General features: G+C 44.1%; 2 protein-coding genes across 2 annotated transcripts in view; one reads left to right on the top strand and one right to left on the bottom strand.

The window, feature by feature from the left end:
• The window catches only part of SPG11 (SPG11 vesicle trafficking associated, spatacsin), a 36,053-nt gene extending 32,799 nt beyond the window's left edge, over positions 1-3,254 (bottom strand). Inside the window, exons 1-5 of the mRNA XM_032194577.1 lie at positions 3,152-3,254; positions 2,180-2,407; positions 1,498-1,696; positions 748-885; positions 152-615 (exon numbers count right to left, since the gene is read on the bottom strand). Coding sequence (XP_032050468.1) covers positions 152-615; positions 748-885; positions 1,498-1,696; positions 2,180-2,407; positions 3,152-3,185 — 1,063 coding nt within the window. The 5' untranslated portion in view covers positions 3,186-3,254. The remainder of the gene's footprint in view (positions 1-151; positions 616-747; positions 886-1,497; positions 1,697-2,179; positions 2,408-3,151) is intronic.
• A 1,857-nt stretch (positions 3,255-5,111) lies between these two features.
• Positions 5,112-11,412, top strand: CIAO2A (cytosolic iron-sulfur assembly component 2A). Its single transcript, XM_032195298.1, has 5 exons — positions 5,112-5,287; positions 7,488-7,652; positions 8,817-8,866; positions 10,585-10,630; positions 10,934-11,412. Exons 1-5 carry the CDS (start codon positions 5,161-5,163, stop codon positions 11,029-11,031), a joined length of 486 nt encoding a protein of 161 aa, XP_032051189.1. The 5' UTR covers positions 5,112-5,160; the 3' UTR covers positions 11,032-11,412.
• Positions 11,413-13,697: the final 2,285 nt, after the last annotated feature.

Genomic DNA, 13,697 nt, shown 5'->3' with positions numbered 1-13,697 from the left:
TCACCTCAGCAAGAACACATTCATAATTAGCCAACAGCAGCCAGACAGGCTGACAGAACACAAACAGCAGTCAGACAGAAGAAGACCACAAACAAGAAGCCTCTTTAACTGAAGCCTGCACCAAAACAATTACATAAAAAAAGCCCTTCACCTGTCAGAAGTAGACATAATGGCACATCTTCGTTACAATCCACATAAACAGTATCTTTGCTGAAGTGGTAGTAAGTCACATCTTGTGACTCGAAATCCCAGAGAGCAAGAGTCAATCTTTCATCGTTTGTTAATATTACAAACAGTGCTTTAACTCCAGTTACAGATTTACACTCCAGTTTCACCACTTCTTGTGGTTCTTCTACACAGATTTGTTTCCAGTGCTGCCCTGAATCACTGAGAGTTGTACCACTGCTCTGTAATGGTTTGGAAGGGACGCACCAAACAGCCTTCGGAACAACAGCCAGCACCTTCTCGGGAGTTTCATAGATTAAGGGATCATGATCTTCAAGGTGGGTAAAATACTGATACCACGGTAAATTCGTGTCATACACCAAATTTGGAGAACGTGGTCTTCTTTTCCTGATTGCATCGCGTAGTGAGGATAAGTGTGCCTTCCAGGACCTGGGATGAAGAAAGAAGTTATCCATAATACCACGTATTACGGAAGGAACAACACAGCTAACCCAACTTTTAACATTTCCTCAGTCAAACAATATGTTTTTTGGTTTCTAGATTAGTATTTTCATTATGTACCTGTCCACACGGAAAGACGATGACATAAGCTCCATACTGTACTCAGAACTAGCAAGGTCATCCTCATCAAGACCTTCAGGTGGCTTCACTGGAAGACTTTGAGAATCTCTTTTACAGATCAAATGCCCAGGGAACTGTCTGAAAAGAAATCATTATTAGAATTAATTTTTACCTCCATGATGGATTATTTAATTTTTCCCCCATCATATTTAACTCTATCGGGAGTAAAATCAGAAAAAACGGGAGCTATCAGCGAAGCAGTTTTCTCTCTGATTAACAGTATCTACATAAATGTATCTAGGTAAGCCATCAAAACCTGATGGTATTTCCTCTGAGATAGACAATGCCTAAATTACAATCTTGTCCTAATTTATCAAGCAAAATCAGTAAGGCTGTATCAGAAAAGTTTAACAATCCTATATGCTCTGCCATTCTTCTGAAAGGTGTTGTTAACCTCCACTGGCAGTAACTGAGAGCACATATCCCTATCTTCCTAGGAAAAAAAAATCCACTATAAAACATTTCTACTTCTTTAAGTGACAGGGCATAAAGTAGAGCAAATATTAATGGGCAATCTTTAAACAAATGTGAAATCTCTGCTCTACCCTAGAGCCAGTACTCAGAATAAAAAGCTGACAGCATCTCAGCTGTTACAGGACTAAGATTAGGCACATTTAATGTTAGTTGTACTTCACTTTCATTCAGCAATTCTGCTAAAACTTTCATTGAGCAATTCTGCTGCAAACATACCTGAAGTATTTGTTTAGATCCACAGAAATGGCGCTGTTGGAAGAACTGATGATCACAGCAACACTGAGATCATATGACACTTTGACTGCAGTGAGCGGTGATGTGATGGCTGAACTCCTGTTCTCATGCTGCACACCTCCCTGGCAGAGCGCTACATCAATGTTCGCTAGATTTGCACCATCAAAAGAATCAAATATGTCTTTAAAAGGTGTCAAAGAAAACACCAGGATTCAGATAGTCCAATGAACAAGAAATTACACAGAAGAGGAAGACAGTGAATTGTTAACTTTGTAGCCCAGGTCAATCTTGGCACAGCAAAACACTCAGAACTGCTTGTTTTACAGCAGCGTTTTAAGCCCAGGTTGACTAATTCTAAAGCATCTAATTAAGAAAAGAAAGCTTAGGGACAGGAGACTTAAGCACGTTATACACAGCTCTACATACCAAAAGTGCTGAAAGTCAATACTCCAGTGTGGAACGAATTTCCACTAATACGCTGAGAATCTAGAGTTGACCCAGACATTTCTGATGAAATGACCACAACCACACAACCCCTCTGCTGAAAGCACCTTCAGAAAAGACTGTTAAAAGAAACTTGTGTGTAATCCTGACAAAAGAAGAAAACTGACCTTGTTCTTCCAGATCATTTACACCGCCAGCTAGTGCCTACTGCAAAGGATACAAATCCAGCCAGAACTGTCTAAAAAGAAGAGAATTCCCCTGCAGAAGTTTATATCTGTTATTCTTTCCAAAACTTGCGGTGCCAAATCAAGGGTAATGCAGTCACACGTCTCTAATGATGAATCTTCTCCAGGAAAGGTAAGATGCACAACAATGAAGTTATTGAGCAGAAGTAGGCATCTGTTGTCTTTAAAAGACAGTATCCTCAAAGACAATATTGAAGAAAGACCTGTAAATTTAAAGGTATTTTAGGATTATGGCAATCTGGCACTTTTGACTGTAAAGGTATCTCAAGAAAATCACAGCTCAAAGACATTGCCTCAGCCGCTATACTGATAAAAGTTGTGATTTGGGGCTTGTTTTTTTTGTTTAAATCTCATATTTTGTCAGGAGTATTAATTGTAGAACAGTGTCCAACAGTACAAGTTTTTTAAATGGACACTACTTCTGAAGAATGCAAAAAAAATCACAAAACCATTTTTCAGTCAGCACTGAAAGCTACAATCTTTGGACATAAAGATATTTTAGCAATGGAAACTTTTAAATAATATGTAAAACATCAAAGCCCTAGGTCCTGCAAAGACTGCACTGTGACTGTACACTACACTTGCCAATCACGGAGCACAAGGTTCAACACATAATTAGTCTTTGCTGGATTAGTGAACAGCCCCATTTGTTCTGATATGACGGTGAAAATTGGAGATAGCACAGCTGCATGAACACACTTATTTTTGACTTTGTGTCATCCAAACATCTGACCCTCAACAGCTTAACTTTTAACAATGTCACCTTTGATTACAGAAGTGTCAGTTATTTGTCAAGCTCATGAATACTGCTTCTGATCACGCTAAATCAGTGCAAAAATACTTCACACTTCCCTTGTGTTCTGCATCTATTTGTTTCACCAAATGAAGCAGACAAAATCGGACCTGTAACAATTACAAATATGGAATACACATTGAGATTTACTCACTAATATTTTTGACTTCGAGGTGCTTTTTAAGCATATCTTCCTTACAACTGTGCAGGAAAATCAGGTTACAGTCTCCATCTTCTATAGTGAATTCATAGACGAACAGTTCGTGATTTTTACTAAGAGCCACTATTTTTGTCTTGTCTGTTTGTAGATCATAATCTTCTGTATTCTCCCACAGGAAGCTGAAGATGCAATATTCAGTGTGTTTATTGACCTTACTTGCCCCATTTCATACACTGAACAGTTCTGGAAGCATGCTAATGATGTACAGTTCAATTTTAACCTTTTGAAATAAAGATTCTGCCACTGCCCCTTCCCACACCATAACATGCTTGTTCTCTAAAGGCGGCTGCAATGCAAGACACTGCTTGAGAAATCCCTATTTCTCTTCTAAAAAGAACAGATTTCTGTGTAATTCTTTTCTTTTGTCACTCATGCCACATTACACTCTGCTTCGGGACTTCTTTTAGAAGCAGGAGGAGCATTGCTAGGGGGAAGAGAGCCTAACACCCGTTTTGCCCCGCTGCTGCTTGGGCTGACGGACTCTCCACGTGCCCGTCTCCATCCGTACCTGCTCTCACATGGGAGCGGGCAAGGAGGAAACATCTACAGGGCCTCAGAGGATGGGCACAGAGGATGGCACAGAGCACCACGCAGGCATTGCCATCGCTCAGCACCGCACCTGCTGGGACCCGCAGCGTGCCCGTGGGGTCGCCTCAGCACTGGAAGCCACCACCATGGCCTGAAGGCGCCTCGTGACCGCCTCGTGTCACGCGCGAGCGCTCGCCCTGACCACCAGGGAAGGAAGTCAAGGCCTCGGCTCTACAGCAGCCCATCTAGCAGGCCGGGCGACCTCCGTCCACACCTTTTATTTTATAAACCTTTGTAATTACAGAATCCCAGAACCACCTAGGTTGGGAGAGAGCTCCAAGACCGCCCAGCCCAACCCCTCATCTAACACTCCCAGGTCCTCCACTAAACCAGATCACTGATCAATACATCTAAACATCTTTTAAAGCCCTCCAGGTGCGGTGACTGCCCCATTCCCCCGGGCAGCCCTCCCCGACGCCTCACAGCCCTCAGCACCCCGCGGCACGGGGATTTTACACAAAGAGCTCTTCATGGCAGGGTTTTGACCCCCCCCTCCTCACTCTCCTGAGGCGTTTGGAGCCCCCCCCCCCTCACCAGCCCCTCACTTACTCCGCCCAGGCTCCCTGCAGGGCGCAGCCCCGGGCCCGGCCGCCCCCGCCCGGCGCCAGAGCCTCCAGCTGGATGCCGCCGGCGGCCAGGAGGGCTCCCAGGGCGTCCTGGCCCCTGCTCAGCCGCAGCCGGGCCGCGTCCCGCGGGGAGCCCCAGGCCTGCCCCGAGCGTGGCGCCAGCAGCACCCGCAGCTCCCTCACGGCGCCCGCCGCCATTTTCCCCCCCCCCTCCCCCCGCGGCTCCTCCTCAGGGGGCGCCGCCCGCCGCCATCTTGCGGGGCTGCCCCCTTCCGGTCAGCTGAGAGCGCTGCCGCGCGCCGCGACTACAACTCCCAGCAGGCACCGCTGCGCAGCGCCGCCTGAGGGGCGGCGAGGGGGGAGCCGCGTTGCGTGCTGGGAGTTGTAGTCTCAATCAGTCAGCGCGGGCTGCGGCGGGCGGGTGAGGCCAAGATTATCATTAAATAGATTAAATATATTAAATATATTATTAACTAGCTCGCTGTTTCCACTGACAGCGGAATACGTGCCACCAAACGCTGCTCGCAGCCTCCACAGCTGCCAAAACCAAGGAACCAAAGGCACAGCGCGCAGCATTCCCCTCAGGCTTCCCTAAGAGACCGCTGAGGGGACGGGGGTGGCCACGCCCCGTGGGCGGAGCACGAGCTAAACCCCGCCCCTCACACCCCGCCCCGTCCAATCAGAGGGCGTGCCCCCGATAACGAAGCCCCGCCCCCACAGAGCGCCGCCGGGGCTGGCGGACGGTGGCCGCGCGGGGCCGCTCCGCGCTGCCCATGGCGCCGCGGGACCATGTCGCTGGTGCTGGGGCTGCTGGCGCAGGCGCTGGGCAGGGCGCTGCGCTACTCCGCGCCGCGTAGGGCCGGCCATGAGCCCCGGGGCCGGGCCATGGAGCAGGACAAGGCGCTCGAGGTCTACGGTGACTGCCGGGGAGCGGCGGGGGCCGGGAGGGGGGCTGTGAGGGGCCTGGAGGGGTCTGGGGTGGGCCCGAGGGGGGCCTGAGGGGGGTTGTGAGGGGCCCGTGAGGGGCTGGGGGGCGCCCTAAGGGGTCTGTGAGGGGCTGGGGGGGGGCTGTGAGGGGTCTGTGGAGGTGTGGGGGCGCCGTGAGGGGCCTTTGGGGGGGGGGCTGTGGGGATCTGAAGGGGCCTGGGGTGGGGGCTGTGAGGGGCCTGTGAGGGTTTGGGGGAGGTCCGTGAGGGGCCTGGGGGGGTCTGTGAGGGACCTTGGGGGGGGCCTGTGGAAGTCTGGGAGGGGTCCGTGAGGGGCCTGGGGGGCTTAGGGGAGGTCTGGGGGTCCTGTAGGGAGCTGTGAGGGGCCTGGGGGGATCTCTGAGGGGCCTGTGAGGGTCTGGGGGGGTCGGGGTCCCGGGCTCTTGTCGGGGTGCAGGAGGTGTGGGGGGTCCTGTTGGGGAGAGAGAAGGGCTGTGGGGTTATTGGGGTATGGGGCAGGCCGGGCGCAGCCCTTGGGTGCCCGCAGCCCTGTGAGGTGCCGGGGCCTGTCCCTGGCATCTCCTGGCTGTCCCCGGGCTGCCTGGGGACAGGTGGGGTGGTCACAGAGCCAGGGGTGTGCTGAGGGACCTGGCCCTGCCTGAGCTCCGTCGGTGGGGCCATAATGGGGCCATAATGAGGCCGCTGCTCCCAGCTGTGGGAAGGGAATGGGGCAGCTGCAGGCCTGCTCCTGGAGTTACCTCCACATTCATCACCTGGGGTTAGCAGCGACTGGGCGCACCTGGAAAGGCCAGGAATTCCAGGCAGGGCTGCGGGGAAGTCCAGCAAAACTTCAGCTACCGAGCAACTGGCTTCTTGGTGCTCAGCCTGTGAGATACGGAGAGGTTTCACCTCTGGAAACGCTCTGTGCAGGATCCTGCAGTATTGCAAATGCTGTGAAGCTCGAAGGCACTGCTATTGTGTAGGCAATTAGAGGCAGTGTGAGGATTTTATGCAATTAATTAGAGACAGCGCGAGGATTTTATGCAGTGCTGTACACAGAAAAGACTTTGACAATGTTTCCTCTTTTGTTTTTTCAAACTCAACTTTGAAACTTGAGTGGTGTTTAAATAGAGGTATGTGAAAACACCAGCAGTTCTAGTGACTTAGGTTATGAGCCTTAAGCACGTAAGTAGTCCCGCTGATTTCAGTAGACCCATAGTCTTATGCTTGTGCACAATTTTTGCAGAACTAAAGTGTGTCTATAAAATTTCAGTTTAAAAGACCAGCGGCACCCATGAAGTACTGTTAAACAAAATCTGCTCTAGTGTTCCTCCTGCTGCTTGGCAAAATAACTGATAACGCTCTTGTATAAGTCAAACTTCCACGCAGAAGGAGGATGCAATTTAAAAACAGAGGGAAGAATGTATCAGAAGTTACAAGGAAATGTCAATGCAGAGATGATTCTGTTCTACATATCGACAAAGTAATTCCTTGTTTGGCTAGGCTTCTGTGGTTGGCTAAGGCTAATTCTGTTTTATTGTGTGATGAAACTTCCACAAGCTAATCCAGAACACATTACCTCTATGGAAAGCAACTCAGTTATTTTCTGTACAGGTTTATTAAACCTAGTTGATCCCCACATTTGACAAGCTAAGGAGGTGACCACTGATACAGATAAATATGGATTAGTGCATTATTTTTGTACTGGCTTTCCTTAAGATGGCTTCAAAATCTTATCTGTGAGGCCCTGGCTGGGAAGCGGAGGGGAAAAAGGTGGGAAGGAAAATTGACCTGTCTTGGTAAAAGGTTCAGTTTGCTTGCCTCTCAGGTTGTTCAAAGTCTAGCTGAAATATTGCATCTGTGCTTATCTTTTGGGTAGGCACAAGTCAGCTGTAGTTCTGAAGGTAATACTTATCCTTTAATAGGTGTGTTTTGATTCCTATTTATTAAAATGGGGTTGTAAAACCAGATAACAAGTGTAGAACCAGAGTGTGAAAAGTGTGTGCACAGTGAACAAGAAGTGCTTTAGTGTGCCCAGCTCTGAAGCAACTCACGAGGTAACACATCACTGATAGTTACAGCTCTGCCTTTTCTGAGCAGGATCAATATCAACAGTGCTTCTAATCAAAAGCATCTTGTATTAAATTTAGGAAAGCAACTTTATTGTTGGTGGCTTGTCTCCTGCTTTAGATATAATCCGTACTATCCGGGACCCGGAGAAACCTAATACTTTAGAAGAACTGGAAGTGGTAACGGAAAGCTGCGTCGAAGTAAATGAGATCGGTGAAGATGAGTATCTGGTTATCATCAGGTTTACACCAACAGTACCTCATTGCTCTTTGGCGACTCTCATTGGTAAGATTTTAGTTTCATTAAATCTGTAACAATGAATGTGGAGTTAATTTTAGTTTTTTTGAATAATGTATTACTTAGTTTAAAGGCAGTATTGCTGTGCCAGGAGTTTGACTGGGAATTTCATCTTGAGAACCCTCCTAGCCATACAAACAAACAAGAAATAGAAGGTGTGGAGTCATTCAAGGTTTTGTGTTTTTTTCAAGTTAGGGAGAGTCTTCAAAAAGAGCAGCTCTCAAAAATCTACTCAGAAGTGGTACAGACTTCCTTCTTCATATTCTCCCTTCCCTTATGGGTTGTTCCCTGTGCATGTGAAAAAAAAAAATGTGCAATCAAAACAAAGTTATGAACTGTTAGGAATTTGAGAGCAGTTACAGTCAATGAGAATCCGCACTTGCTTGTTTTGCTTTTTTTGCTATTTGTGAAGAGATCACGTCTGCTCTCTGAAATAATTTCTTTAAATGTACCAAGATCAGCAAGTCTCACCATGGTATATCAATACAAAGATTTCACAGTTTGTTTTAAAATTTAGAAGAACATAACCCTTTAATTTAACTAAGGTTGTGTATTTATGCTGAAATAGACCTTGCTGCTTTATGTAGAAATTGAAGTATAGCTAGTAAGCATTAGCATGCCGAATGCTAATAATTTATAGTTTGACCCTGTTAGGAGTATCAGTGGGTTAACACTGGGACCTGAGGATCAATTATGTACCTGTCATCATAAACTGGTGTTAATCACGTCCTCGGCACTTAATGTTGGCCGGGTCTTTGTTCATCAGTGATTGTGCAATCCTTCAGTGGTGTGTGACCTTTGAAGCACGCAGTTCCTTGTTCTGGTACAGGAAAGGATTATGGCAACTGTTCTAAATAGTTGGTTAGTGTGGGTAAGAATGTAGGCAGTAAACAGCTTTTTAATTTTTTTTTCCTTCTCCACACTTCCTCAGCTGCACAGATTGCTCTAAGCTGGTGTTTCTTTTGGGGTGCGTTTGCATGGCTGGCTCAGCCTGAGGACAAACTGGGGCTGCAGTTTGGCTGTGTTTGTCCACGTGTAGTTCACTGCGAAGTCAGATCTTGTGAGCAAACTGCAGCTGGCTAGTGGTCATACTCTAAGAATGCACCTCAAACCTCGAATTTGACGAGAAATTCTCTTTTTTTCTTCAAACAGGCCTTTGTTTAAGAATAAAACTTCAGAGATGTTTGCCTTTTAGACATAAGGTAAGCTATCTGTTCTGGAACTTGCTTTAAACTACCTGAATGACTGTATGCCAACTTCTCTTTACTTGACCCAGCAGCATTCCTTTTTTTAATTTGAGAACTGTGATAGAGGATGATTTTTTCCTAAAAGCTTGTCATTTGCCTCTGTAGGGTCGAAGTACAGTGCAGTACCTGAAAGGATCTCTGAATAACTGTGGCTCTTCCTTTCCTTTACAAAATGCAGTTTTGTCACTGACCTTCTGAAATACGCCGCATTTCAAGGCTTTTTTGGCCAGCTGACATTCAGGTGGAGGAGGGGGTGTTTTCAAAGCCGATATTACAGTGAATCTAAGTCATGCTCTTGCCTTGGGGGACAATGAATTTAGCCTTCTGTGATATTTCTACATATCAAAGCATCATAAAAATAAAATGTTGGTAGTTGCTAAATCTACTGTACCATGTGGAATGCCTGATAGCTCTCGCCAGTGGACCCTATGTGAGCGAGCAGCCCTGAAAGCAAGATAACTATTGTCAGTTAGAAATCAGTTCAGGGGAGTTCTACCAGGCATCATCTGTGAAGGAAAAACTTCAGAATAGGTTTATTAGGGTTCAGAAGGACTGCAGAATTCAGAACTGGAGCTGGGTTGAGGAAATCTCTTCTTTATGACCTGTCGTAGGAACAGTTGTATAGATGATATATGGGCCTGACCCTGGTCATTATACTGCCTTAAAAGGGGCCAGCCCTGGCTGTGCTGCTGGAATGTAAGGGTATAGAGGAAAAGAGAGTTAATATATCCTTAGAGAAAGCTATTTAGGTTTTAGCAGGATCTAAGAGCAGGCCTTTAGTGACAAACATGAAATCTTTATAGGCCTTTAGAAACTTGCCCAAAATAATATAAATTCTTTAGCTTAGAATTTATGGTGTTGATTCTTACTTATTTTTTAATAGTTGCTAGCTTCATCATTCCAGTTAAATGGTGTAGAGCAAGACTTGCATTTCTAGATAATTAGGTAGACAGGGATTTGTTATGCTGGACACATGATAACAATTAAGTTTAGCTTCAGTGAGATAAGATAAAAGGCATTGTTTACTTGCTTTTCTTTTCTTTCATCAGTTGTGGCTTGACATGTTTCTTTTTCTTTTTCTTTTTTTCCTCCTAGGCTGTTAAGTTAAATGCATGAACGTGATTAATGTCTATTTAGCTTTTAGTCACATAGTCTGCTCTCTTACAGGAAATAGATACTGTATTACACTACCATTTCAAATAGAACATCATCTGTGATTCTCATCACTGAGCAAAACTTGCGTGCCTTTTCAAGAGTTCTTAGCTTGTGAAGGTGACACTTGCAATTCTAGCAGCTTTCAGACAAATTGTCCCTGAATTGTGAGCAGCAGAGAACTTGGTAGAAAGGTGGAGCCAGTTCTCTCTTATATTTCCAGTAGCCTAACTCCAATTACTTTCTCACGTGAGCCATTAATATTAGAGAGGAATGAGTGACTCCACAATTTTGAAAAAGAATTATTGGTGCCTCTTCCAAAAGGGGAGGAGATTGTCTTCTGATTATATTGCAATAAAGTCTAAGATCAGTTATTGTCATTGATGCCCTTCCATTGTCTGTGAATATTTCTAAAAGTATGGATTATGTGCATTGTATGTGTATGGTACACTTTTTTCTTCCAGTAATGAATATATTTCATGATTAAAGTATGAATCTAACATTAATGACCTCTCTTTCAGCTGGAAATCTACATATCTGAAGGTACACATTCCACTGAAGAAGACAGTAAGTACAGCTTATAGATGAGAGCAGTTTTAGACTGTTCTTTGAGAAGTGTTTTTCTTCCCCTGCTTTGCTATCCTTTTCAGAAACAAATACTCTCTTAAATAGCAATTTGCAGTGAAAGTTGCTGCAATGTGCTGTTACTGTACACAGCATTTTCTCCCTCTTTGAGCTGGCCATTAATGAGGTTTGGAGAAACTTCACTGCAATGTGGAATCTTACATTTGTCATGTTACTGATGTGGTATACATTATACAGTACCACTGAAACTGTTTCTGACTTTATTTTTCGTATGATGTTTTGCAGTCAACAAGCAAATCAACGACAAAGAGAGAGTAGCAGCTGCGATGGAGAATCCAAACTTGAGAGAAATTGTGGAGCAGTGTGTTACAGAGCCTGACTAGTAGCTATAATACCCACAGAGTTATCATTTTGATACATTTCTTAAAATATCTTTGTTTAAAAAAAAGAAAAAATAATCAAGGCCTTGAGTTTAATACTTGAGTTCTTTTTATCTTCCATATGTTTTTTTAAAGGAAATTGTTTATAAGATAGATTTAAATTATGATGAATTAGTCTCTGAAATAAAGTGATGTGTATAGTGTTAAGAGTTTGTAATACCTGGTGTCCAGAGAAATATTTTATCTGATTAAAAATGAAACAACACTGTATGTCCTGCCTTCTGATAGACATTGTGATATAAATTCAGTTTTGCAGGTTAAATTTCTATATTGTTTCAGTCACTGAACGATAAAAATAAAACAGATTCTTATACTGAAATGCTGCTTTCTGAGTTCAGAAACTTTTTTCTTTTTTTCTTTAAGCTTAGGTTAAGATTTCTGTTAGAGAAATAAGCGTGTCATTCAACTACTTCGTTGCTGATGAACACATTAAAATTGAAATGAATTCAGAAAAAGAATTTGGAAACAAGCGATTGGACTGCAGCAAGGTAGATTTTTACTAGGATGCTATTCCTGCTAAATATTTTGTTTTCCCTATAAATACACGTTTCTGATTCTGGAGGCTTTGCTTTACAGTTATCTTGAAGGCAAAGTTTTCCTATGGGCAATGTGTTTCCAGTTTGATCCTGTTCTTCCTTACAACTGAACTGCAGCATGAAAAGCGAGAGAATCCCGCAGCCAGTGGTTGCCACTGTCCTGTTTCTTTTTGCTGCTCCCTCACTAATCTTATCTGGAGTGTATGTAATGTTGCCAGCTGTCATATGCTTTCTCTCTGAAGACGTTTCCCTAGGGCTAGATTCCTACTGCAGCTGTGGATTCAACCATGCAATTTACTTTCCCTGAAGAATTAAGCAGTTATTTCTCACTCAGCTGTCCTCTCAATGGAAGTGACATTCAGTATTTGCTGTACAGCCACAGGAGGGCCTCAGTGGTGAGCATGTCCATGGTAAGAGAGGCTACTGCCGTCCCTGTGTGCCCCATAGCACCTGATAAGCTCTTCCAGTATCTCAGGGGATGTTACCTGGTCTAAGCATAACAGTTATCCCCTGCAGTGGTTTGTATGAGATGTAGGGAGCCATTCCTCACTGAACCAGTGATCACTCTAGTGAGTTTGTATTTGGTTAAACACTGAAAAAATCCCTGGGGTTCCATGCAAACATCTGTTGAGATTTCAGGGATTTGTAACCATTTTAATGGTAAGCCCCATAAAGCTTTCCTGAAGGCATGAAATGATTGAATGGGTTCCAGCTAGGTTGTGCATTATAAATGGCAGAGGAAATTTTCCCTTTGTGAAGTTGTATGCTGACAAATGTCACAGCTGTGCCAATAAGAGCTTGTAATCTTACAATTGGTGCCCAAGTTATTTATCAAAAATAAAAAATAAAAAATGGGGAGAGGGGAAAGGGTGGACAACAATCTCTTTTCTTCTATGGGTTACTTCATTTCTGCAGAGCTGGCAGTTCCAGCTAGGGGGTGGGAAGAGAAAGGATCTGCTAAATTGCTATCTTAATTGAAGCTGAATCCCCAAAGTTAAATTTGATCTATAGTTCAAATGCTCACGCTGAGTTTAGCTTGAGGGAAGTTGTGTATGTCCACAGGCAGAACCTACAAGTTCTTATAAGTTAAGTGCAGATGCTTCTGTGAAGTGTAATTGGATGTAACCTTAAATGTGGGGCAGTGCTATGTCCGTTACTTAGGTATTAGCAGGATGTGAAGGGAACTAACTGCTTGGTACTTACATGGGGAACTAAAATTGTGGTGGTATTTCCAAAATGAATAACCCATGGACGTTTTTTATTTATGTCCGATTTTGGTCAAAACCAACAATCTGTGCATTTAGACGACTGCTGGGATAGTTTATCACAAAGTATCCTAATGGAAGCATTTTGTGAGGTTTTGTGGTGTTGCTTTTTTCAACAGGCTTGCTACTTGACAACTACTTCTATAATTTCTTCTCTATTAGAAGCAGAGGGAGATGTTTTCCTGTGATAAGGTACCCGGTTTTGCTGTGCCATACCGTTAGAAGACAGGTATAGAACAAGACCAATGTTTTTCCTACCCATGGTTTATTCTTTAATAAAATGAGTTAGATGCAATTGCAAATTGTAGTTTCAGTACGTGCAGATAGTGGGTTAGTCCTTGTGCTTCCCCAGCTGTGTACAACGGATGATAAATAACAACACGTGTAGTTTAAACACAGAAAGTTTTGATATTGTGTATAGCTAATTTTGTTTACCAGTAATGAATCTGTTTATTGATGGCTCTGCAGCACGTTCTTTGCTCTTTGCAGCCTCAGTCACCCCTAACTTAGGAGTACTGGGGTGTTTTTTGCAAGGGGTTACTTAAAACTACTACATTACGCTATGTAGCTGGACACTTGTTTGGCAATGTTAGCTGTGAAAGAATTACATTTTCAGTATTTGCTGTGATTCTCTTGGAGGGTCTGGGGTTTCCTCTGACAAACTTATGCGGTTAGATGTCGAAATGCATCATCATCAAATAACAATAAAGAAGAGGCCTTAAGTTCTGCAAATGCTTTGATGCCGTGACAATATATTTTATTTCATCTGGAACAGTTTTTGAAAATTATGCATTCATTCGCTGGGAAT

This window comes from Aythya fuligula, chromosome 11 (assembly GCF_009819795.1).
Source record: "Aythya fuligula isolate bAytFul2 chromosome 11, bAytFul2.pri, whole genome shotgun sequence".
NCBI lineage: Eukaryota > Metazoa > Chordata > Aves > Anseriformes > Anatidae > Aythya > Aythya fuligula.
Note: the sequence above shows the minus strand (reverse complement) of the source record. Positions and strands in the feature narration are given on the sequence as shown.